This window comes from Lepisma saccharinum, chromosome 28, assembly GCF_977018435.1.
Source record: "Lepisma saccharinum chromosome 28, izLepSacc3.1, whole genome shotgun sequence".
Taxonomy (NCBI): Eukaryota; Metazoa; Arthropoda; class Insecta; order Zygentoma; family Lepismatidae; genus Lepisma; species Lepisma saccharinum.
This window is the reverse complement of record NC_139256.1, coordinates 25,345,066-25,369,076: the sequence shown is the minus strand read 5'-3', so window position 1 is coordinate 25,369,076 and position 24,011 is coordinate 25,345,066. Positions and strand designations below refer to the sequence as shown.

The window sequence follows — 24,011 nt, the reverse complement described above, 5'->3', positions numbered from 1 at the left end:
CAAGCATTTATTACTTTGGGCATACTGAGGATTTGATTGGATGTTCAACAATGGTGTTTTTAAACTTCTGCTTTGTTTTCATTGTTGCCTTTTCCCTGATGAAGGATGGGAGTTGCTTGCAACGCAACGAGCGACAAATTGACAAAAACCCAGAAGATGAAGATGTAGAATGTCCGGATGTTGATCAGGAAGGAGATGTTGACTTTCAAAAGGTAAGCAGGAGTTTGAATACTTTACAAGAGATGAAATATATTGTAATTTGTGAATAGATAGAATGAAGAGGGATAAGAGTGGGCGGAGGGTAAAAGTTTGCAGTGCAAATATCCGTTTTTCATAGCAAGTTAGGCTGGCAACAATTAGTCAGTCCAAAAGGTGTTATGGTGGAATGTAATCAAATGTAGTTACAGGCATCTGGAACAAAGAACGTTGATATTTTGATTTTTTGCAAACTGCGTTTCATAACAAAAAAAGAACTTCAGTAAATCATTGATCTCATGTTTTAAGTAAGGCAATTGTGATGTGCATTAGGTGTTTCAAATTATTTCTCATAAATGACAGCATCTGCTGATAACGAAGAAGCTAAAAGTTTACATATCACAGTGGGGCAAAGGTTTACAACAACAAGTTTACAACAACGAACTGTGTAAAGTGCATCTGCATCTGTGCAAAATTTTGAGATTCACTTTCCGTATAATTACACTGATTGATAGATTTTGATGTCATGGGTATATCACACACATACGCTATTGTTTCCTGTCACAAAATACGTGGATATGATCCTTAACTAAAACAAAATTAATGGCATCCAACTAAAAATAAAAATAAAAGGTGTGTATTTAAAAGTTACTCCTGCAATTTTTAAGTAACGTCCTACGTGTCCGTGAGGTCTAAGGAGCTGTGATTTGGTTCAGTCTCTGGGTTCTCGGCCTGCGTATAGGATCGATGGCAACCCAACATCGTCAGGAAATTGGGGTTCTACGAGTGAGTAGCGTAACCTGGTATCGGAAAAAACTACGTATACAGGCTGTGGGTTCGACGTGCTGACCTCACGTCACTCCATTAGCGGTTGAAGATCTCCACACCTATAGGTAGGGTTGTGGGAGGGAGACTGGCAGTCGGGAGATAGACCAAGGTCTATCTAGACCAAGAATATAAAGAGTGGTTTATGTACGCCACTGATCATTCTCCGTTTTACTCTTCTGACGACCTGGTTTCCTCCCCAGTTGGATGGGAAAGGGCAAGGGAAACAAAGACAAAATGGGCGTGTGGCTATTAAGAAAAAGAACGCCGCCTGCGTAGTCAGTTCCACCGCTCCAAACAGGGTTGGCGGGAAAACACTGCTTGTTCCTTCTTGCTTTCTGCGCCGTGATTGGCAGAGGCAGCACTGCTACATGTAGGGGATTTTCACTTAGTGATTAAATTTTAGGTAACAGGGATATTTTATGGAAAATATAGAAAATTTGTTTTACTAGCCTGTAGGCCTACCTGCGTTGGTGTTTTATATCAGTAGTTGTATTTGTGATATAACCAGGACCACTTACAAGTGTAGAAAAGGAGAGGCTATTTGATTGAACAATCCGATTTGCCTACACTTAAAACAATGGCAAGAGGGGCTTATACCCCAATTCTTCAGGTGTGATATGCCCTGATTTTTTAAGAATTTTGAATTCTAGTGTAGAAAAGGTGAAGCCTCTCAGACAGATTTGCCCATACTTAAAACAATGGCAAGAGGGGCTTATACCCCAATTCTTCAGGTGTGATATGCTCTGAATTTTAAGAATTTTGAATTCTAGTGTAGAAAAGGTGAAGCCTCTCAGACAGATTTGCCTACACTTAAAATTATGTCAAGTTCCATATGATCTTATTGTTTTAAGTGTGTTTTTTCTGTCAAAATTCCTGGGATTTTGAATTCTAGTGTAGAAATGGTGAGCCCCCCCTCAGATTGATTCTGCCATGTGTACAAAAGCTGAATCTCTCAATTTGCTGTCTATAAGCTTGTCAAAAATAAGCTGCCCCCCTGTTATTGTTTTGGCTACATTTGAAATTGAGTGAAAAATATTTATATTCTCAAGCAAAACTCCCCGATCAATATATTGAGCCAAGGGCAGGCTGTTTCATGTTTTTTCTAATCTTTTGATCAGTCACATGTCCCGGCAGGCAATTAATTATGCAGGGGCCTGGGAGAGTTATGCGTGCATCCAAGAGATATAATCTATATTGTGCTTTTCAGGGAAAATTCCCCCCATACATGCTCTCATGTTATTGACTCCAAGAGGAATTCTCAGTAATAAGAATATTGACCCCTTGCATGTTGTTTGCCTGAACACAATTCTAATCTTGTCTTGCTGTATTAATATAAACCCAAGCAAGAACTTACAGAACATTCAATGCACAATTTTAAAGTCCAACTATGAAATTGTATTTAGCTGATATAGAGCTATGAGCTCTGGGCTCTCAATAAAATGTGGACATAGTCCCATGGCTTATTGCCTTGTAAACAGGAGGCTCGGGTTTGAATCCTGATAAAATATAATGCCTCCCCTGATGGCAAAGTGTTAATATTGGTGCCTTGTAAACAAGAGGCTCGGGTTTGAGGCCCGACAAAATGTGTAAGATTGAAATACATGTGGCAAAATAATATCTCTACATGTGAGATTTTGAGAATATTCACTGCTAGCTGATATTCAGCTGAGGTTTGAAAGTGTGTTGTAGAACAGCATAAAAATATACACACACACACACATATTTACTTCTGGTTTAAGTTCAATTGGACACCAGCCTCAACTCATATATCTAATACTAAGACAATGTAATTCTTCTAGAATTGTTCTGTGACTCTCTCATTTCTTACATCATAAACATATGATTTTTCCCCTATGAGAATAACACTACATATGGTGTCATCAGGTAATGCCTCATGGAATTCACAGATAATTTTAATGTTTGTCCTGTCATTCACCACAACTTGTTTCCTTTTTGAAGCATTGATGACAAACATGGGTCTCTGTGTTTTGAATTCATCTGGTGTGTAATACATGTCAGTATTGCCAGTAGTGACCCTTTTGAATGCTGTAAATGCTTCATATAATTTAAGGAAATCATCCTTGGACATGTCTAAATTATAATTTTCTCTAGGAAAGACCTCATTTCTGCCATTTTTAAGATATATGTTCTTGATGTTGCAGTTATCAAATTTACTTGATTTTTTTTCCTGATTATTGTGTCTTCCAGTCTGAAACAATACCACTACAAAATCAGGCATGTCATATTGTATGCTGGAGAATGAATTTGTAGCATCAAACTCATAATAGGTACCAGATGCGGGCTTCTGTACACATTGATATGTATAAAATTGTAAAAGAACCTGTGGATTTTTTATTATATCTGCTTTGTATTTAAGAGCATAACTGGCTTCATATTCAACAACCGGGATTCTTACCTCCATAGTCTGAATAATGCATTTGCCTGCATCTGGTAGGGTATTAGGCAGAGCTTCCCCTGTAGAGTTTAATGTACTGTACCTCATCAAAGCATTGTTATCATTTGCAGCTCTTCTAAATGTGATTCTTAAACCACCCTTCCACATAATATCTTTGTAATCTGAGAAGAATCCTGGCAATAGGCGCATCGGGAACAGCACTGTGTGGTTCTTAGATAATATCTTATCACCAGCCTCAAATCCACCTATTTTGTAGTAAGAAGCCTCGGTTTTGGATAATTTTAATGTGGCCAAAGCTGTGGAGGTAATGCCGGGATAATCTATTCTGTTTATGACAACGCCATGCTTTCTGATCTCAATTTCAGAGAATAGATGCGGCACAAAATTATCAACCAATCTTATATTTGAATTTGCCGGATAATCTGTTCCATCGAGCTTTACAACATCAAATTTGATGTATAGATCTGCTCTGTGGGGGTGTATAAAGCCATCCCCTACATCAAGATCAACCTCAATTTCTGTGTTGGGTTGATTTAAATTTGCAAATGTCCTCCTGTTTGGGGGGAATGATTGTAGCTCATAACTCTCAATATTTTCCATTTTCTTCTTGTATGTATTTTTATTTAAATATTAATCTCTATGATAGCAGTTGTTGTGGCTCCAGCAAAATCAACTAATTCTTCTTTTTCATTAGTAACCATCAATTCAATATTATCTATTCTATTATGGCACACAGGAAAATATAATGTTGGGGATGGAGTGTAGATGATTGGCTCCATAAATTCAGAATTAGGTTTGAATGTTGCAATGATGCCAGTTTGTTTGTGAGTGCCTATACCATTTGATTTGGTGATCATACCCTCAGCCACATTACAGTGAATATTCAGAGTCTCTATGGCTAAGAATTTAGGTATATTAATAGCAGTGTGTTTGATGGCCGCTTCACGTTTTGTGTTGTTCTCAAAGCCTAACAGCTCTCCTATAGTACCCAGATCCACTGTTTCTGTAGCAGATACAATCTCTACTCTGTGAGTGACAGAATTTTGACTTAATACTATACCTCTGGGTAATTGAGCATTTAGAGTGGATAGATTATATTGCCCTGGAGTGATGACAATTTTTTGATCCCCTACTGCAATTTTGTTGTTGTGGTGTGTAATATTAGGGATCAAGTACATGCCATAAAATGCTCTGAGAGCTATTGTTTTGGGATACACTATATCATCATGCAATTTGAGTTTCAATATTGAATTTTGGCTGGTGAGATGGAATACCCCCATGATGTTTCAGATACAACAGGGCTTTTTGAAAATTTTCAATTGATGGTTTATTTATTTGAGACATATATCTAAGAACAGATAAACACAAATGTCCACAATTAACATCTTTGAAATTTTGAACACGGGCATTATTGTAATAAAGATTAGCTGAATTTAGATATTTTATTAAATTTTCAGGTGGAACACCTCCAAATGAATCAAACACAAATGCCTCATTTTTTAAATATTTAAGATAGCAAATCCAGTGAGTGCGCTGATTTTTGTACTTATCCAAATTAACAATGCCACACTCTTTGTTGAGTGGTTGTTCTGGCAAAGAATCAGACATGTACACACCTCTAAAATTTTTGATGCCCAGTGGCTTGATTAAAGCTTCAATATCTTGGTTTGTAAGCGGCTCTTGTTTTTTTTAAACTTATTCATGGCTCTCTTAACACCTTTGCCTTTTTTCTCCATGACCAGGTTATGGCGCCTCTGCTCATCTAATTCTGCCCTATTTTTCTTGGCATCTATTACTGTTTTTGCTATGGCAGCTGATCCCCCAGCCAAGCTCCCAACAGCCCCGAGAGCTGCTAAGATGGCAGGGATAGTAAATATGAATCCCCCCACATGTGATTTTTTTCTTGATTGCTGTAATTTTTTTAATTGGGGGGTACTAAGCAACAATTTCATACCATGTCCCTTTGCAATGCAAGAATTTTTTTTCTTGCGCTGCTTTTTGGTCAAAAGGCTATCAATAGGCCCAAGAGATTTGAGACCTGCATAAGGTATTTGATACATAACACCCTTGGCCTTCATTCTAGGTTTATTATATATATATTCACAGCCCCAACCCCAGTTTTTGTTTGGTGTTCATAGCTATGGTGGTCCCCAATGCTGCTATTTTTTCACTCAAAGAAGCATCTTTGCTTACAAATCTACCAAATGCAGCCTCTTCTAATTTTTTGTCTGCAACATGTCTCTTGTCAAGATCAGTATGTGTGTTGTATGCTATGTCATGGTCTCTACAAGCAGCATCTAGGGGATTTACACCAGGATCCCCTCTGTTTAATCTATGATCCAATTTTGTGCCTGGACCACAATACTGATAGCCTGGAATGTGTAGTTCAAATGGCAGCTTGTTTATAATGTCATTAACCAGGCCCCGACCCTCAGAAATATTCCAAAATTTAGGTGGTAGAGTATTAATAATTTTTATAAGATATCCAATCCCCTTAGTGTCATTCACTATAAAATTAGACAATTTTGTGCTTATCATGTCCATAATTCCAACCTTTTCATTGTAAAAATTGTTGTTGCCAGCATTTTCCTCCCCAGCTATCACCAATAACCTATCTACAAGTTTCCTGATATCATCAACCCACACAAATTCTTTAGGCAGGGTGTTGTATTGTTTGATTCCACTGCCAGTCTTGATCTGTGACCATATGGGCTTGATTAAATTATTGTATTTTGCCCCACTGCTAGACTTGACTCTTTTTTGTGTGGGATCATTGTTCTGGTATAGAGCATCTGATTTTATTAATATTTCTTTGTAATATTCATAATCTTGATCTGTATAGCTGCCAGGCCTTTTCCTAGTCATCAGTTCCCACAACCCAGGTGTGCCGGGATATTTAACAAAACCACCTTTTTCTCCGAGACGAGATTCTGAATAAACAATCAGATCATCTCCCATAAATGTTACTCTGAAATTGCCAATTCTATGTATGATGCTACCATCAAGCTCTGTGTCAGCATATAAGCCAAACACCTCATCTTTATTGTCTTTAGGTGTGGTTAAATATTTTTGAGCAAGAAGACCCAATTCAATAGGATCCTGATTAGCTTCAATTCTTCTAGGAGCAATAGGACTAGGTGTATGAATACTGGAAAGTGGGGTGATTGGATAATCTAATATGTTCCTTGCAGCTACAGGTACAAGCTCTGTGATCAAATTTTGATTTTGCTCTGTAACAGTTTTGATATTTTTACCTAATTCACTAATAGCATCAATGATAGGCTGTTCTGTTTGTTTGTGTTGTTCATAAATTCCTCGGTTCTGTGATTTCCATCCCTTAAATCTTTTTACAAGATAATCTCTTAATTTAAGATCATCAATGATTGGCCTTTTCATGGTTATTTATATATGTTTCAATGTCTAGAAAATTGTTGATTTTCTTTCTGTATTTGCCACTACTGGGTTTTTTTGTCATATCAATTGTGACAAACCCATAACTGTCCTGGTTCCAGCACCTACTGCAAAACTTGGAAAAATCATTGTAGCTCAAGTCCCCACCTACATATTCATCATGTATGTGTTTGAGGTTGGTATGATCTTGATGAAACACACATATAAAATTGCTGTTGTCTCGGATCAGCTGCTTCGGAATTTTAGAAAAAGTCTGTGCCAGGTAGAAGCAATCAATGTTTTTGTGCCGCCCCTGTGTAAAAAAATTTCTAACCTTGTTTTGATTATCCAATATAATGTCATCAAACACAACAACAGAATTATCGAGACATTCATGGAGTGGCTTAACATCTGGTTCAAAAGTGGCAATATCCAATCCATCATATGGCTTCATCAGCTGCTGATATTTTAATTGTTCCAAGCTCTTAGAGAAGACATACAAGTGCCTGTTTTTCCAGTCTAATCAGTTGGGTGCCAATAAAAAATTATCAACCATTAGTGTAGTTTTACCACAAGCAGATGGCCCAACAATAAGACATCTAATATTTTCGGGCAGCAACTTGCCATTTCTCTTAATCTGCTGTTCAGGTTCTGGCAGCCTTTTTATAACATCCCAGGTGCTCATATTATTAATTTGTCTGCATCGATCCAGCTGTGTTCTGGAAGTCCTAGCCATTTGACAAATAACTTGTTGCCTTTTCTGCGGATGATTTTTTGTATGAGATATGTGTCAGGCTGTTTAGTTTTGTTGAGTTCTTCTTCATAGAATCTGCCTTTGAGAATTTCTCCGTGGTGGTCTTTTATTATATATGTGTTAAGGGTCCCAGGTTTAATTTGAACCACTGTAAATAATTCAGTGCTCCAGTTTCTTGTAAAGCCTCTTTTGAATAAGTGCTTATATTTGCTGGTTCTTACTTGATCACCCACCGTGTATTTGGCCTTTCTTGTTGTTGGCTGGTATCTAGGATAATAAACAGTCCTGATCAAATTTTGCTCATCAGATGAAGTTACTTCAGAGGGTTTCATGTTGATTGTGGAATGGACCGAGTTGTTATATTTATGTAGAAGTTCTGGAAGAATATTAATCCATTTATAATTACCTTGAAGTGTAAATTGTTTATACATAAGATTTTTTAGGGTTTTGTTGAATCTCTCTACAATTGAGGCTTTGAGATCACTGTAACTCGAATAATGTTGTATTGCCTGGCTTTTAATAAATTGTTGAAACACAGAATTATAAAATTCTTTGCCATTATCTGTTTGCAAATAGCGCGGTGATCTTCCACTCTGATTGATGATTGTCCTGATGGCTTCTGTAACACATTTTCCAGTTTTGGATTTGAGTGGCACAGCCCAGGCAAATTTTGAAAATGTGTCTATTACAGTGAGTAGATACTTGTAGCCCTTGTTGATTTTGTCTAAGTTTTTCAACTGTTCACTTGCCATTTCAATCAAGTCGCTCTGCCATAAATCATCTATGCCTTTTGTAACTACTGGCAGTCTCTTATAATTATGTCTGGCTTGTCTGTGTAATTCATCAACAATAATTTGTCTAGACATAATATGAAAACAAGAATATTGCAACTATGGGGTGTTCAGCAGCTGATACTGCAGGATTTTCTAAATATAATTTGTCCCCTATTTGTATATGAAATTCCAGAGAGCCGTCATCTTCAACATAGGCTGTTTCTAATGAATTGGGATCTGTAAAATCCTCTAACTCTACACAGGTGATTTTTGGTTTGTTGTCAGCATTTGTTATTCATAAGGTAGGGTAGTGGTGTGCCTGTGGTTGAAGCCAATATTTGATCTTGATTGGTCTCAATGTGCCCCCAACAAAAAATTGGAAATAAAATTGTGCAGGGGACAGCATATATATTTTGCCACCTGGTGTAAATGGAGAATCATATTCTTTGTTGGGGATGCTGTACAATTCAAGAATTACTGAATGTTTTGGATTCTCGATTATGCCTGTTATTTCCTTTTCTGCTGTAAGCAATCTGCTTGTTACAGATTCAAGGTGCTCATTGATGGTCCTAACAACATCATCATGGCCTGGCTTAATTTTTATGTCCACAACAAGTTTCTTTTATTGTTGCACAATTTCTTGAAGCTGGGTGGCAAAAACAGACAGAGCATTTGCTTGATTGGATTCCATGGTTCCTAGCTGTTGCTTGATATTAGCTACAATTTGTTGCAAATTTTTGAACAACTGCCAATTTTGAATTTTGAGCAGTAAGATCATGGACCTGTCTTCTGATATCCTCAAACAGGGCATGCAGTTCATTAATATGTTGATTGGTTGGTAGAGTGGCCACTGTCTGAGTGAGATGTTTGATCTCTGCTTGGATATTCTTGATATCTTCTGATTTCAATATCCTATTCACTGCCCTCTTAATATTTTTAAGTTCCTGTGATGTAGGAAGATTTGATACTGTATTTTGCAAAGATTCAAGTGCCAATTTTACATTGTTTAATTCAGAAGCATCAGCCACATTTTGCATAGCATTTTGGAGCAGGGCTATATCTGCCTGAGTGGGTGTGGATTGTTGTAAAATTTCAAGTTTTGTTTGAATATCATCAATCAAATGATGAAAATGAGATAGGTCAGATTCAGTGTTGAGGTTTTCAAGCTTTGTGATTTGGTGCTGGACACTAACAAGAGTATCTACAATACCGGGCAGGCGGATTCTAGAGTTTCTTGTACATTTGCCAAATCACTTTGCACTGCTGCTATTGTACCTTCAAGATGGGTTATGGTACTTTGAATTTTTCCAAAATCTTCATATGTTTCAAGTTGCAGCTTAATATTTGCCACACTCCGAGTTATTGCACTCAAAGCATCAGAAGATGGCAAATTGTTCATAAAATTTTCAAGTGTCTCAATGTTTTCTTTAACCTCGGCTATGGCATTGTGCAGAGGATCCAGATTAGGTATTTGGAGTGATTGAATCTGTTCTTTTAGAGTGGAAATCACTAGATCAAAATCTTCTTGTGATTTTATGCTTTTGACAATTGTTTGGAGCTGTGCCTGGACATTATTTATTTGCTCTTCCAATTGTTGTTTCAATTGCTCAGAATTGGTGGCCTGGGTCTTAAATTTGGCTTGAAGAGCTGCTACAGCTTCTTCTAAACTTTGAAAATTATCTAATGTTGCCAGATCAGTATATTTTTGAAGCAACAATTTGAGTTCAGAATCAATTTTAAGAAGAGGGTCCATGCATTGTGATTGCAAATTTGTAATTTCTAATTGAAGACTGGCATTGAGTGTGGTTTGTAAAGCTTGTAAATCACTTCTTAATTTCTTGACTCTGAGATCAAGCATCAAAATCTCATCACTGTGATCTTCATGCCTTGTATGGCCAAATATATCATTAGGCATTTTTGTTTTAGTGGTTATTTATTATAGAGTATCTGATTCTTAATTCTATAAAAAAGGGTATAAGCTTGTCATATGATCCAGAGACCTCAATATATAAGCAGTCACCAGCAGAAACAGTATATACAGTGCCAGAAATCATGTTTGAGTGCTTAATTCTATAAATATTTCTCCCTACTGAAATCTTGACATCACCCTCAGGGGTTGTAATAAATTGCAATTGCCCACCTACAGGTAATTGGTAATGATTTAAATTATTGTTAAATATGTACAATGTTTTGCCTGTTTCATCATCAACATCTGTAAGTATGCTGTTCAGATGAATAATTAAGAAACCACTTAGTTTAGATATTATATCAGAAGAGGGTTGTGGTGTCGGCAGGTCCATAATACCTTGTTTTTTGAACCCAAATAAGTTCATAGGCATGTTTATTTATTTCAAATCATGCTCTGTAATTGGGCATTGATTTCCATTTTTCAAATCACAATGCCCCCAAGGTAAAGTATGTATGCCACATGATAAAATGCATCTCTTATCATCATGTGGGTCCAGAGCCACTTTTCTTACAATATTTGTAGTCAATAAGTGATCCACACTCTGAATTCTATTTTCTGATGTTCTGATTGTGCTACATGATTTGAGACAATTTTTATAATCTTCAAATTGGAGCTCATTTTCAACAGTTACTCTGCCAATGCCCTTGGCTTTTTTGGCAACAACACCACTACATGTTTCAAAACTGTATATCTTGGCCCTTAACCCAGCAAATGCCACAATAACATCACCAAGTGTCTCATCTTTTAACTTGCCAGGCACCTTTTTGTTGTGGTGTTGAATCTCTGTTGTTCACTGGTATCAAAGTATTGAAACAATTCAGGCTGTGCTATATCTTGATAAACATCATCTGTTTGAATATCGAGAACAAAACTATCCGTGTCCATGTACATCAGTTTTACACAATCACCATAAAAAGGTTTCAACACATCATAATACAATTTTAACATGTGTAATTTGGCCAATTCCAATATCACAGCCCCTACATAAATAGGTTTATCAAACTTAATCTTTGTTTTTTTCATGTTGAAAAGTGCCATATTTTCATCATAAATTCTTCTATAATTGAAATTAGGCTTTGCAACCAATTTTTTGCTCAGGCTGGGGTCAGTAATTATTTTAACATCGGTATGTTTTCTGACATTTTCAATAGTTTTGCCATATTTGATGGTCAGAATTGACCATCAATTTAAACAAGGCCTTATCAAATTGGCTCTTTGCAGATGTTCGAAGCTCTGTATTTGTATCAATATATGGATTCAACCATTTTAAGTGCCTGAACCTCAAAACTTTGCCAATTTTGGTCACTTGAACACCATGATTCATCAGGAACTGGAGGTTTTTGTAATATATGACATATCCCTGTTTTGGCTCCAGTGTCATCATCAATTTCTTCTGTTTAGAGCCAGGTGAGCACTTAACCTCGGGAATTGGAGGCAGATCAGAAAATGTGTTGTGTAAATCATCAGGAATTGTCAGATCAACCTCTAAGAAGAGGCCATAGTTACTGTCATCAAAATCCTTAAGATCTTCAATGTTAAAATCTTCAACCCATTCAAGCCCTGCATATGGCAGTTTTTGCATCATGGCATAACCATACAGGCTGTTTGCATCCACATACAGTATATAATTTGATGGCCGTGCTGGATCATAATCAGGCATATATTTGTTATTTGCTCTGACATATCTCTGAGAACATTGCACCATGCCTCCTCTTATACATTGCTCCATAAACAAGTACATATCTTGATCTTGGATTAGATCCAATTGCATTTTAGTGTTTAAAAACATTGCAGCCCATGCTAGACCTGGGGCACTGTAAAAATACATTGGGTCCAGCTCATAATTTTGCATTGATGATTTTCTGAATGCTTGAAGTATATCAGCTAAGAGGGTCACATCAAGTTTTAAATATGCCTTGTGATAATCACCAAATGTCTTGCATTTTAAATTGTTCCACATCAATTGGGCATGGTGATAATCATCATCAGTGATTCCAGATGCTCTGATTTTGCTGTAAAACTCTTGTTGTGGTGGCAGAGAACACTCATCAAATTTAGAAAAATCTGTAACATAATCATATGGATATACACCCTTCCGCCTAATTAATTTCAGGTCCTGATTCGGAAACAAAGCACATGTGATTTTGAATTGATCATCAGATAATTGAGTGGCCAGTGTAGCCAGGCTAGCAGATAAAATTCTGTAAGAATCAAGAAATCTTATGTGAATAGGAACACCATTAACTTTAATTATTTTGCTAATAGCAATATATTTCTCATCATTTTCAGCTAAAATATTTAAATTCTGCTTGTCAAACCCCTCGTATCTGATCAAATGATGAAAATCATAATTGGATGCTCCATGGCAAAATATGGGGACAAATTTTGGTCTCTTGATCTTAATATTACAGCTATTACACAGGGCCATTAAGAATTTACCATCTGTATGAGAATGGTGTTTCACCTTGATATTTGTATCTGAAAATTCAGAATCACATACCGGGCATTTTTCTGCATTGTTGAAATCTTCAATCTGTTTCTCTGTTAAAGGCAACATGGGTTTTGATTTTAATAAAATATTAGATGCTATGTCATGGCACTCATTTTCTATTCTAAGTGCAAATTCTTTGATGGCATCTGCTCCCATGTATAAATTTTCTTTACTAACAACACCATCCTGTACATCCACATAATAAAAGCTGGAAGGTTCATGTAGCTGGTATGGTGTAATTGAAGATTCTTCAGGATCTGGATTGCAGAATGCAAGAGGTTTGAGGTTTGATTCAAAATCACAGACAATATATGCTGGGTGTTCCAACAAGGCTTCAAACGTTTTGAATTTTGCTTTTTCACTTGGATTAGGCATCACCATATGAACAGGTTTATAATTGCCACAGTATTTCAGATGCTCAATTAACTTGTTTTTAGCAATTTCTGCATTCTGTTCACAAACACCATTCACCATTTTTCTACCATCAAATACACTTAAACATCTTCTACACAACTTGAATATTGTATTGGATTTGTCTAGTTGTGTTCTGACTAAAGCTTCAAGACTGTGTATCAGAGTGTAATGATATGTGCCATCCCCTTCAATTAAGAGCAGATCAATCGGAATAGCAGATTCATCATCAAGTGTACTGATTCTGAGAGGATCTATCAAGCAATTGTCACGGCCAGTGGAACAAGTAAATACATTAATAGATAATTGTTTGCCATTGATGTGCCTGGCCTTTTTTTCAAATTTATCAATATTCTGAACAGACATTGGATATTCTAAACCCTCCATTGCATCATCAAAATCGTGCTCATGTTGTTTATAATAACTTATTCTCTCAGGATGCCTTGAAACTGGAAACAAAGCAGCTAAAATACACCACAAAAAGCATTTCTCATCATTATTTTTTATATTAACCACGGCTCTTTTGTTTTTAATATTGGCAGGTAATGGCAGATATGTAGATCCTTGTAATGGGCTGAATTCAGAAATATTAACATAGAGCTTGTGTGGAGATCCGCATAGGCTCCATCCGGACTCTTTTGCTGCAAATTCAGAGTGTTTAATATTCAATTGTTCTATCAAACTGCTTATTATTTTGTCTAAATTTGCATTTAGGTACACAGGTACAGTTTCTGTTATGTGGGGCTGTGTAAATTTTGTGCCATTTGGCTTCTTATATTGTGCAAACAATTTGAGGGACAGCTTATAAGAGCCATTTTGTGTATTTAGAATTGCCTGCACATCAGAATTTACACTGTTCAAAAAATTCTTAATACCACATTTTTGCTCTGATTTAAAACAGTGATCCCTTAATTGGCCGTTAAAACTGCTACGGATAGGTGGTGCATAGCGTGGCTGCTTTGCAGGTCCAGCATTAACAGGTGCTTCATGCTTCCTTTTCAGACCAGATGTGGATGGTTGTGAGGGCAATGTTGATGACTGTACATAAGAATTACACTTATGGCATTTGTAATATGCCTTGCTTAATATTTTGTGGCATCTTGGACACATTTTCATGGCCTTTCTGCATTTCTTACGGTCGCAAATATGCCGGTGCCTGGCCCAATGAGAACTAGATATATTTTTATTACACTGATTGCAATATTTTTGTTTTGGCATTTTTGTAGTTTATTTATATAAAATTTCTTGGTCCCAAAAAAAACAAAACAGAACTATGCCAAAACAATAACTTGGCCCTGGTGATCCCCAATATAAAATAATTTTGCTCTTTTTATGCTGTTGTATAACACTTTGTACCAGGTTTTCAGATCTGGGAGCTATCAATTATATATCAACTAACAATAATTATTCTCAAAATCTCACGTATGGAGATATTATTTTGCCACATGTATTTCAATCTCATATTTTGTCAGGACTCAAACCCGAGTCTCTTGTTTACAAGGCAACAATATTAACATTTTGCCATCAGGGGAGGCTTCATATTTTATGAGGACTCAAACCCAGAGGCCTCCTGATTGCAAGGCAATAAAAACCATGGGGCTATGCACCACACTCTACTGGGTCTCCTGGGATTTTGACAGAAAAAACACACTATAAACAATAAGATCATATGGAACTTGACATAGTCTTAAGTGTAGGCAAATCTGTCTGAGAGGCTTCACCTTTTCTACACTAGAATTCAAAATTCTTAAAATTCAGAGCATATCACACCTGAAGAATTGGGGTATAAGCCCCTCTTGCCATTGTTTTAAGTATGGGCAAATCTGTCTGAGAGGCTTCACCTTTTCTACACTAGAATTCAAAATTCTTAAAAAATCAGGGCATATCACACCTGAAGAATTGGGGTATAAGCCCCTCTTGCCATTGTTTTAAGTGTAGGCAAATCGGATTGTTCAATCAAATAGCCTCTCCTTTTCTACACTTGTAAGTGGTCCTGGTTATATCACAAATACAACTACTTATATCTATTGTATGTAATTATTATAGATGGGGTGTATAAAAAATACACGCAATCGATAAGAATTGTTGCGGAAAGCGAGAATACCTCACTGGGATATGAATCCAGACGCCAGATCCTTGTTGGCCTACAAGAAGCAGTTACCGGGGTTACCAATTCAAGCCATCAGAGCGGAACGACCTGGAGCTAATATTGATTTCACGATTTGTCATAGAAAGCTGCTCCATTGAGACTCCTATCATAGATTCTTGTTCGGTAACCAGACATACTATAGTCAACATAGTAAGCTTTTACCACCCCATTTCATGCCCGATAAAGTCAGATTTCAACGTTAGGCTCATGCACTATCATTTCTTTCTAGTTCCATGATTGGCGCCAAGGTTCCATGTCTCTATAACCCAATTTTTGATTGATTTCATTGATTGATTTTGTGTTTAAGTTCACTTTATGCATAGTAAGGCAAATCGGGATTGGACCTACAGTTTAAAGTGTAATCCGGACCACCATGTGCCTCCACTGGTATCGAACACAGAACTCCTTGATTACAATGTAACGACGCTACCACTGCTCCATCGGGGAGCCTTATAACACAAATTTCATCAATTAATTGAATATTTAATAATGCTGTTTCAATGCTGTTACATATGTATATTTTTGTTATCTTTCGTTGTTGATATCTTCATACAAAACGGATCTAATCTGGATTAAACATACATCACTAGCGCTAGGATTTTCATGATTTAGCATATTTTTTCGTAAGGGTGATGTGTTCCTTCAATACATAAAAATTCATATTATGAAGAAACTAATTAAATTAAGTTTTTTAAGGGTATATTTAGGCATATTTGGACATTTCTACGTTATAGAGAAAATTTGGTAGTTATTCTCTCATATTCAGAATATTTTCGCTTTTTCAAGCAACATACAGTCATTTTCGAAGTGATTTGTTCATCCCATGATCACTCAAGTTGTTGATTCTTTAATAATTAAATGTCCCAGTTTATTTCTTAAATAATTGAGAAAACGTCTTCTTTTACAATGGAATGAAATCAGAAAGTTGATATTTGCCCAATATAACTCTGAGTGATTATTTTCTAATTCTTCAATTTCTTTGAATTGTAGATCACTGTCTATAATCTGCAAAATTATGAACATTCCTTCCTACCCTACTGCAATGCAGTGCACAATATTTACTATAAACCAAATCTTCTGAGTGCAATTGTTTCGCCAGAAGCAGGTAACTACTGAATATTAAATATTGTCGTTTGAAACAGTTCAGTTGTAAGGGCATGTTTTTCAAATTATGGTGCATATTTTTTTTAAAAAAAAGAAATACGTCGCAAGAGCATTTGTTATTTTGCATATTTCGTGATTTTCATGTCATAAAATTGCTAGCTCTATACATTACTCTTCTATTGTTTAATAATTGTCTTGTCTTTCGCAGCTTCAAGGGTCCTGGATACCGATTTACAATCAATTTGTCAACGTTACCTGCTATGGAATTCACATTCGTATGTACAATGAGACTACAGTACATGCAACTGGAGAATCATTTTCGAATGATGGTGAAAGCGAAATCTTCGAAGACTACTGTCACATATCAAGTTCGGGATTATGTACAACATACATAAATAATGATGTAGGTAAGTATATATAAAATAATGTTATGAGCAAACAAATCTTTGTGTGTGTGTGTGAAATGATCTTTGATTCATCAACATATGTATCGAGTGCTCATGAGTTTAACAAGAGTAGCTAGTATTTTTAGTAATCAATTCTGCATTTTATCCTCTTTCCGTTTACGTGATTTATTCTGAGGGCCAAAGATTGGCTTAAAACGATCCACTAGGCATCCGATGAAAGGTGGCCCACGTAATGGCATTCGCATTAGCAGATCGGACATGTCTGAAAATGATATCCTTCGCAATGACAATGCTAAGCCCCATACGATGAATTTGACAGTAACAACTCTCTCCGAATACACTGCAAGGTTTTGCCCCATGCCTTTACAATCCTGACGAAGCCCTCAGTTATTATCACATTTGCAGAGAGTATTTAAGGGAGAGGACATTGAAGAAGGACAATCTTGCGGTGGCTACACCAAAGGAAGCAGAGAACTGCCACAACGATGGCAGAGGTGCCTGGACGCTCAGGGGAGATGCTTTGAAAAACTGACCTAGTTCATTTTTCGAAAGACTCCTCAAGACAGAGACCCGATCTCGTTGGATGTTCGCGGGATTTCGAACCTTACGATGTCCACCAAGTGTTCTCATTGCTGATGTCGTCTCCTTGAAGTTCCTTACCCACAGTTAAGTGGTATTCCGACTACGAACTCGTTGTGTTTCTACCACACATTCATTATGAAAAATGTCTCAACCACAAAGCACTTTGTTGTGTCGACCACTGCTCCATGCTGACTGACATGCTTTGAGATAACGAACAGCTGAATGTCTTTACCTCGAGCAACTGGGTTCAGTGTTGATTTAAAAACCGTCAGATTAATTTGAGGTGTGCTATTCAATATATGAACTGTTCTTGTCAAGAAACTGCGCTCGAGCAATTTTCCTAAAATGCTTTGAGATGTAGCATAAGCATGCGCAGACACCCTGTTTAGGGGGGGCAAATGCCTTGATGAATGTTCAGTCGGGAAAGAAAAACGTCATATATCTGATTGTTTCAGTTTTATTGCATTGCAATTGTTAGATACAAATATTTGCAAACTGAAAACAATATATATCATATGGCGCCAAAAATTGATGCAGTTGCGTGGCATTCTCTTTTACATGTTGTTTTTCATTTAGATCATTCGACGTACAGGGTGAACTCCCGCCGCCCCTACCTACGGCTCTGAACTTGGCAAGACTATAAGAAAAGTAGAAACTGCGAGCGAAGCAAGCAAGAAAATTTTACGAAATGTATTTTTATTTGTATAAAAATTTGAAATCGAAGAGGGTAATTGTCCTGCTGTCGCCCCCCCCCCCTTCCCCGCCTGCAGGTGCTCTTGGCTGTCAGAAAGAAATAATGCAACAAAGACGTGAAAACTAATCCCATCTTGAGAATGCTTCAATGTTTTCATCCTTTGCTTTCCTTTTGTCAAGGTTGGGGGGGGGGGTCAATGCCCCTGTCCCTTTTGGTTGCGCCACTGCAGCCCCTTTCCCGGTAGTTGCTTTCAACTTTCATCGGCTTGGAAATACTTCATTTTCTTTAAGAGTAAATATCGTTCAAAACGGCGATAACATTACTCTATCTTAAATTTTTAGGTGAAAGTGTAATAATATAGGGGAAGAGACGTCTGGAACGGGGGCAAGGAGGGCATGGTCTCCCCTTTACAAAACGAATTCCAACCTAAAAGTACATATTTCACACTTACAATTTGATTGTAGTCATTGTAATTTACATGAATTATTATAATTGGGATGTAGGAATGCGATAATTTCAAATTCAAGTGGCGTTTTTTTGAGGGGCAACACTGTTATCGGGGTAATATATAATGAGTAGTATAACATGCATTAATTTCACTTCGATGCACGAAAGAGTTTTGTTCTAATTTGTAATTAAAAACCGTCAGGTTTATTTGCAGGACTCGGAGCTCCCCTACTTACGGCTGGTATCTGCAGCACCATTTCCATCTCATGCACTTACTTCTCTGTGTATATATTTCACTCTGTAAACAAACATTAGTCATGGTAATACCTTTTGAGTTCTTTCTGCGCATCATTTTCATTTTTGTTATGCATGATTTATTTCTTTCAACAGAGTATGTGTGGAAGCTCGTAGCGATAAAACCTGGTAGATACTACATAGCAGTAACTTGCTGGGAAGAACCGGACGAGACATTATATACCAGCTCTGGGGAAGTAATGCGCCATGTTGGAGTGACATTGGACGAGGATGAAAAAGAAGATATTAAAAATACTTTATCGAATTTGCAGATGTTTAATTGGGAGCCGTTGTCTGAGGATTCTTGCAAGGAACCAGCTCAAATATGAATTTTGTAAAGTGCGTAAATTAGCACCGTTAACGCTAAACCAATTTTTATTGAATGAAGTATTATTAGTTTAAATAGTTCTAATATTATTATAACAATGTTGTTTGATTGAATATCTTTAATTTTTATACGGTTAGTTATATATATATATATATATATATATATATATATATATATGGTTATTAATTAATCATTTCTGCGGAACATAATACAAATTTTAAAAAATATGTACAAGATCATAAATTTAAACTGAATAAAACCTTCAAATGTCATTATCTCTTTCGTACTACTGTTTGTTAATATTTACAAATCTCAGTGTACAAAAAATTTCACGGTTGTCTAATACAACGTACAAAGAGTTAGAAATTATCATGTTACCACAGTAGTGGCGCCTATTGGCTGCGGTTTCTGGAGCGGATGTCGGCTAGGTGCGTCCGCACAACGTGACGGGTTTGTTTGGAGTCAATGTGACGTCGCACTAATATGATACCTCGCAACATTTATTAGCTAGTGTCTCCAGCAGTCATGCTACCTCGCTTTGTTCCAACGTTGAGCGTTCCTGGATACGCTCAGGGACAGAACACTACAGGACGCTGTGAGACCGCCAACGGATTTGTGAAATGTGCATCGTATATCACTGTAAGGTTTTTGAAAACTTTGCATTATTGATTTCAGTAACAACATACGTATTTTATTAATTTTATTATAATTACAAGTGAGATTGGTACCGAAGAATTTAGGGATCGGTTGGACCTTGGATCGGTACTAGCAAAGCCGTTTTCAAAATTTCCCCTCCTTTCGACAAACCGATATGATATTCCAAATTTTGAAAAATTACATGCTCGAAAATTCCTTCCATTGTTGTCTAGATATTCGCAATAGTCTTATGTAGCCACGAGACTATTGCAAATATCTAGACAACAAAGAAAGCAATCTCAAAGATTCACGTGAATTCTCTAGAAGCAATTCTAAGCACCTTTTCTTTTAAAAAAATTGGATATCATAGAGATTTTACGAAAGTAAAGGCAATTTGTAAGACGGCCATAGGTCTGCCCAAGCCTTAAACCAAGGACCTCCATTTTGAGAAAACAACCTTCACATAAAAACTGCTAGGGATTGGACAACAAATGCTTTGCACATTTATCGAATGCACCAAACATCCGCCAACTGATATCTTGTATGTGTGCGTGTACAAGTTATCGTCACGAACAGAATGATAATCAAATCAGAACTAGTCATATCACACCTTAGAAAATCAACTACTTGTTACTGCTTTAGGCATGCAGGGAATTTGATTGGAAGTTCAACAATAGCGTTCTTTAACTACTTTGTTGTCATTGTTGTCTTCTCCGTGATGAAAGATTCAAGTTGCTTGCTACGCAACAAGCGACAAATCGACAAAAACCCAGAAGATGAAGATGTTGAGTGCCCAAATGTTGTTCCGGAAGGAGATGTCGACTTTCAAAAGGTAAGCAGCAGTTTCAATGGTTTACAAGGGAACCAGAATATATTGAATTTTGTGAATAGGTAGATTAGAGTGAGGTAAGAATTCGCGGCGGGTAAAACCTTGCAGTGCAAATATCGGCGTTCCATTGGAAGTTAGACTGGCAACAATGAACCAGCTTGAAAATTGTCATGGCGGAACGTAATGAAATGTAGTTACAGGCATCTGGAACAAAGGAAACGAGGTTTCAGTTATCTAAGACTAAGTGCGCACTCTTATCCCGCTATACTCTATGTACGAAATGCATACCAATGTGAGCATATTGTGCTCACATATACATGTGTAGTGTGGCAACACCAGAAATCATTACAAGGCGTACAGAACAAAGCGATGAGAAGACTATGTGGTGCAGCCTAATCTAAATTCTGAACACTTTCCGTGTAGTATCAAATGCTTTATTGTGAAATAAAAGTAACACATAAAGAGCATTAAAATATAATGATATTAATGATAGGGGAGTCCTCCTCCGTAGTCGAGCGGGTTAAGGCGTTCACTCGTCTTGAGATCGTTCGCTGCGGGACGGCGTAGGTTCGAATCCGGCTCTGGTCGGAATTTATTCGGCCTACGTATAGGGCCGGTGGCAACCCACCATCGTGAGGAAATTGGGGAGCTCCGAGTGAGAGAGCGTAACCCGGTCAAGAAGACCTACAACAACGGCTGGGGGTTCGTCGGGCTGATCACCCGTCACCCCAACACTGGTCTGAGACCTCCACGCTATAACAGGTGACGGCGGAACAGTGTGGGAGGGAGACCAGCAGTCGGTAGGTAAGCCAAGGCCCGCCAAGGTGCTGTAGAGCTGTGGGGTTATGATAGGGGAAAACTTTATCTACAGTTTTGTTGTGATCGTTCTGATAAATAGAAGTCACTTCATCTTTGTCAAAAAATTAGTTATTGCCAATTGAAGGCATGGGATCTGAACGATATGGTGGCCATTATATCTTGAATTCTGCATTTGTCACACAGAGCAAGTGTATAAATGCATCAGTTAAAACAAAAATGCGTAATGTCTGTATCTCAGATCAAATCTTTAAGTGCATCATAGACAATGGTGCATCTGGTTCATTCAAGTGCAGCTAGACAGAGAAAAAATATGTACTCATTCCCATCATTTTGGCCTTACTGTTACATGCTGTATACAAAAACACATCAAACTTTAAACCTGATTCTTGGCAAAGGCCAAAAGAACACATTTCACTTATAGGATAGCTGTCACTTCAACAATTCAGAAACGCTGAAAACATAAGGCTGAGGTTAGAAAGTCATATAACTGTAATTCTTATTATTGAATATGTTGCTAAAATCTATATTTACAACAAAACCAACTCATCTACAAAGAATGTAAATAAAACCTTTTCTGTACAGAATTTCATTATCTTTAATTTGGTGTCAATATTATTTAAATCGCTCCATTTTAACCGGAGTTATGCACATTTTAAGCCAACGACTCCCGAACGTGACCGAAGTCACGTGATCACAACACAAAATGGCGTCCATAAAATTAATGATACCACAATTTCACGTGACATACTACCTAGTGGGTTCATATATAACACATTCTACCAAACTGTGGTGTCAAACCTTAGATGTAATGTGGGTTGTGCCAATTTTGATTTTAGAGGCCCTACTGATGTTAGCTCCTTGACTAACTGCATTTCTGACACATCTGATTTGTTACATTTAGTTTTGAGTGTTTAGAAACCTAGTCCCTTCAAACTGCTGTCACATACATTCTTGATTTAATCCCGATTCAGGATTTGCTACACCAGATGGAACCAAAACGTCAGATTTTGAGGTTTTCTTCATGGACAGTAATATTTTTCTACTTCCGTACTGTCCTCCAGGTTTCATTTTTATAATTAAATTAATTAAAGACGTCCTAATACTGGATCTATCTTTTTTTTATTTTGTCATATTTGTTACATGTCCACTTCTTTCTTATTTTTCATTGTTGATATCCTGATATGAAACGAATCTAGGCCTTATTCGTAATTTAAGATACATTTTGTATTTGTTAATAATTGGACTTATCTTTGGCAGCTTTCAGGCACTTGGATAACGTTTTCCAAACCATTTGCAAACATTGTCTGCTATGGCATTCGCATTCGTATGTATAATCAGACTACAGTAAACACTACTGAAATATTATTTTCTAATGAAAGTGAATTTGAAACTTTCATAGACTACTGTCACATAACAAGTGTCAGAATATATACATCACAATCAAATACTGCAGGTAAGTATGTATAAAATAATGTTAGATGCAAACAAATCTCTCTGTGTGTGAAATTGTATTGGGTTCCATGTATTAAGATGATATATTTTATTGTAATACACTAAAGGTGCTGACCAAGGTAGTTTATTACAAATTAAAAACACTTCCCACTTTACGTTTCTGCCTTACGTCAGGGTCTTCCTCAGACGGAGAAGCAACATTAGTGAATTCAATATGGAAACAACTCTTACTCGTGATTTACTGCAATGTTTTCGTAGCTGTTACCCATCCATGTTATGAAACCTAAAAATATTTACTGTCATATGGAATGCGAGAGACATTGCTGCTTTCACACTTCCCTAAATGTCTTCGACAAACACACACACACACACATACATACATATATATATATATATATATATAGACTACAATTTTTGACAAGTAACTAATCTACTGATAGTCAAGCAAACATTTTTCCTTACAGTTTCTGTGCAATGAGTTGAGTTGTGTTGAGTTGATTTGGTGTTTTGAGTCCACTTTATGCACAGTAAGGTAATCGGGACTGTATCTACAGTTTGAAGTGGGATCCGAACCACTTGTGCCTTCACCCGGGACCCCTTGATTGCAAGGCGAGGACGCTACCACTGCGCCATCGTAGAGGCCCTTTGTGCAATGAATTATGAATTATGAAACAAAACACTGTTGATTAAACATAACTAATCTTAAAATACTTTCCCAATTTTATAGCTGGGACGATTTTTTATTCCGGGTGGGACAGACAAAACACTGCCCCTCTACTTAATAAGGAATTTCGTTTTATTTCTGTAAATTGTCAAATTGTGACAAATATATCATTTAAGACAGATAGAAGGACCTTATAATATTTTAGTAGAGTTGAAGAGGAAATGTAAGATTTAAATGGAGAATTAATTGTTTATTGGCACACGGGTGGGACACAATACAAAAAATTAAAATGAAAAAGTTAGTATAATTATTTTATATGATACGGCTTATCAAGTATGTATTATTTCTAATATTTATCTATTAATAATTTCATTATGTA

At 36.8% G+C, this 24,011-nt stretch overlaps 1 protein-coding gene across 1 annotated transcript; it reads left to right on the top strand.

Moving 5' to 3' along the window:
* The first annotated feature begins 36 nt into the window (after positions 1–36).
* Positions 37–19,387, top strand: LOC145980799 (uncharacterized). Its single transcript, XM_083113886.1, has 3 exons — positions 37–212; positions 16,689–16,887; positions 19,001–19,387. Exons 1-3 carry the CDS (start codon positions 51–53, stop codon positions 19,231–19,233), a joined length of 594 nt encoding a protein of 197 aa, XP_082970012.1. The 5' UTR covers positions 37–50; the 3' UTR covers positions 19,234–19,387.
* Positions 19,388–24,011: the final 4,624 nt, after the last annotated feature.

Bases quoted from the DNA above. Each gene is read 5' to 3' on its own strand.
- LOC145980799 (XM_083113886.1), top strand. From the start codon at position 51: ATGGTGTTTTTAAACTTCTGCTTTGTTTTCATTGTTGCCTTTTCCCTG. The intron at 213-16,688 runs GTAAGCAGGAGT...TGTCTTTCGCAG, and splicing joins GAGATGTTGACTTTCAAAAG to CTTCAAGGGTCCTGGATACC. The intron at 16,888-19,000 runs GTAAGTATATAT...TTCTTTCAACAG, and splicing joins ATACATAAATAATGATGTAG to AGTATGTGTGGAAGCTCGTA.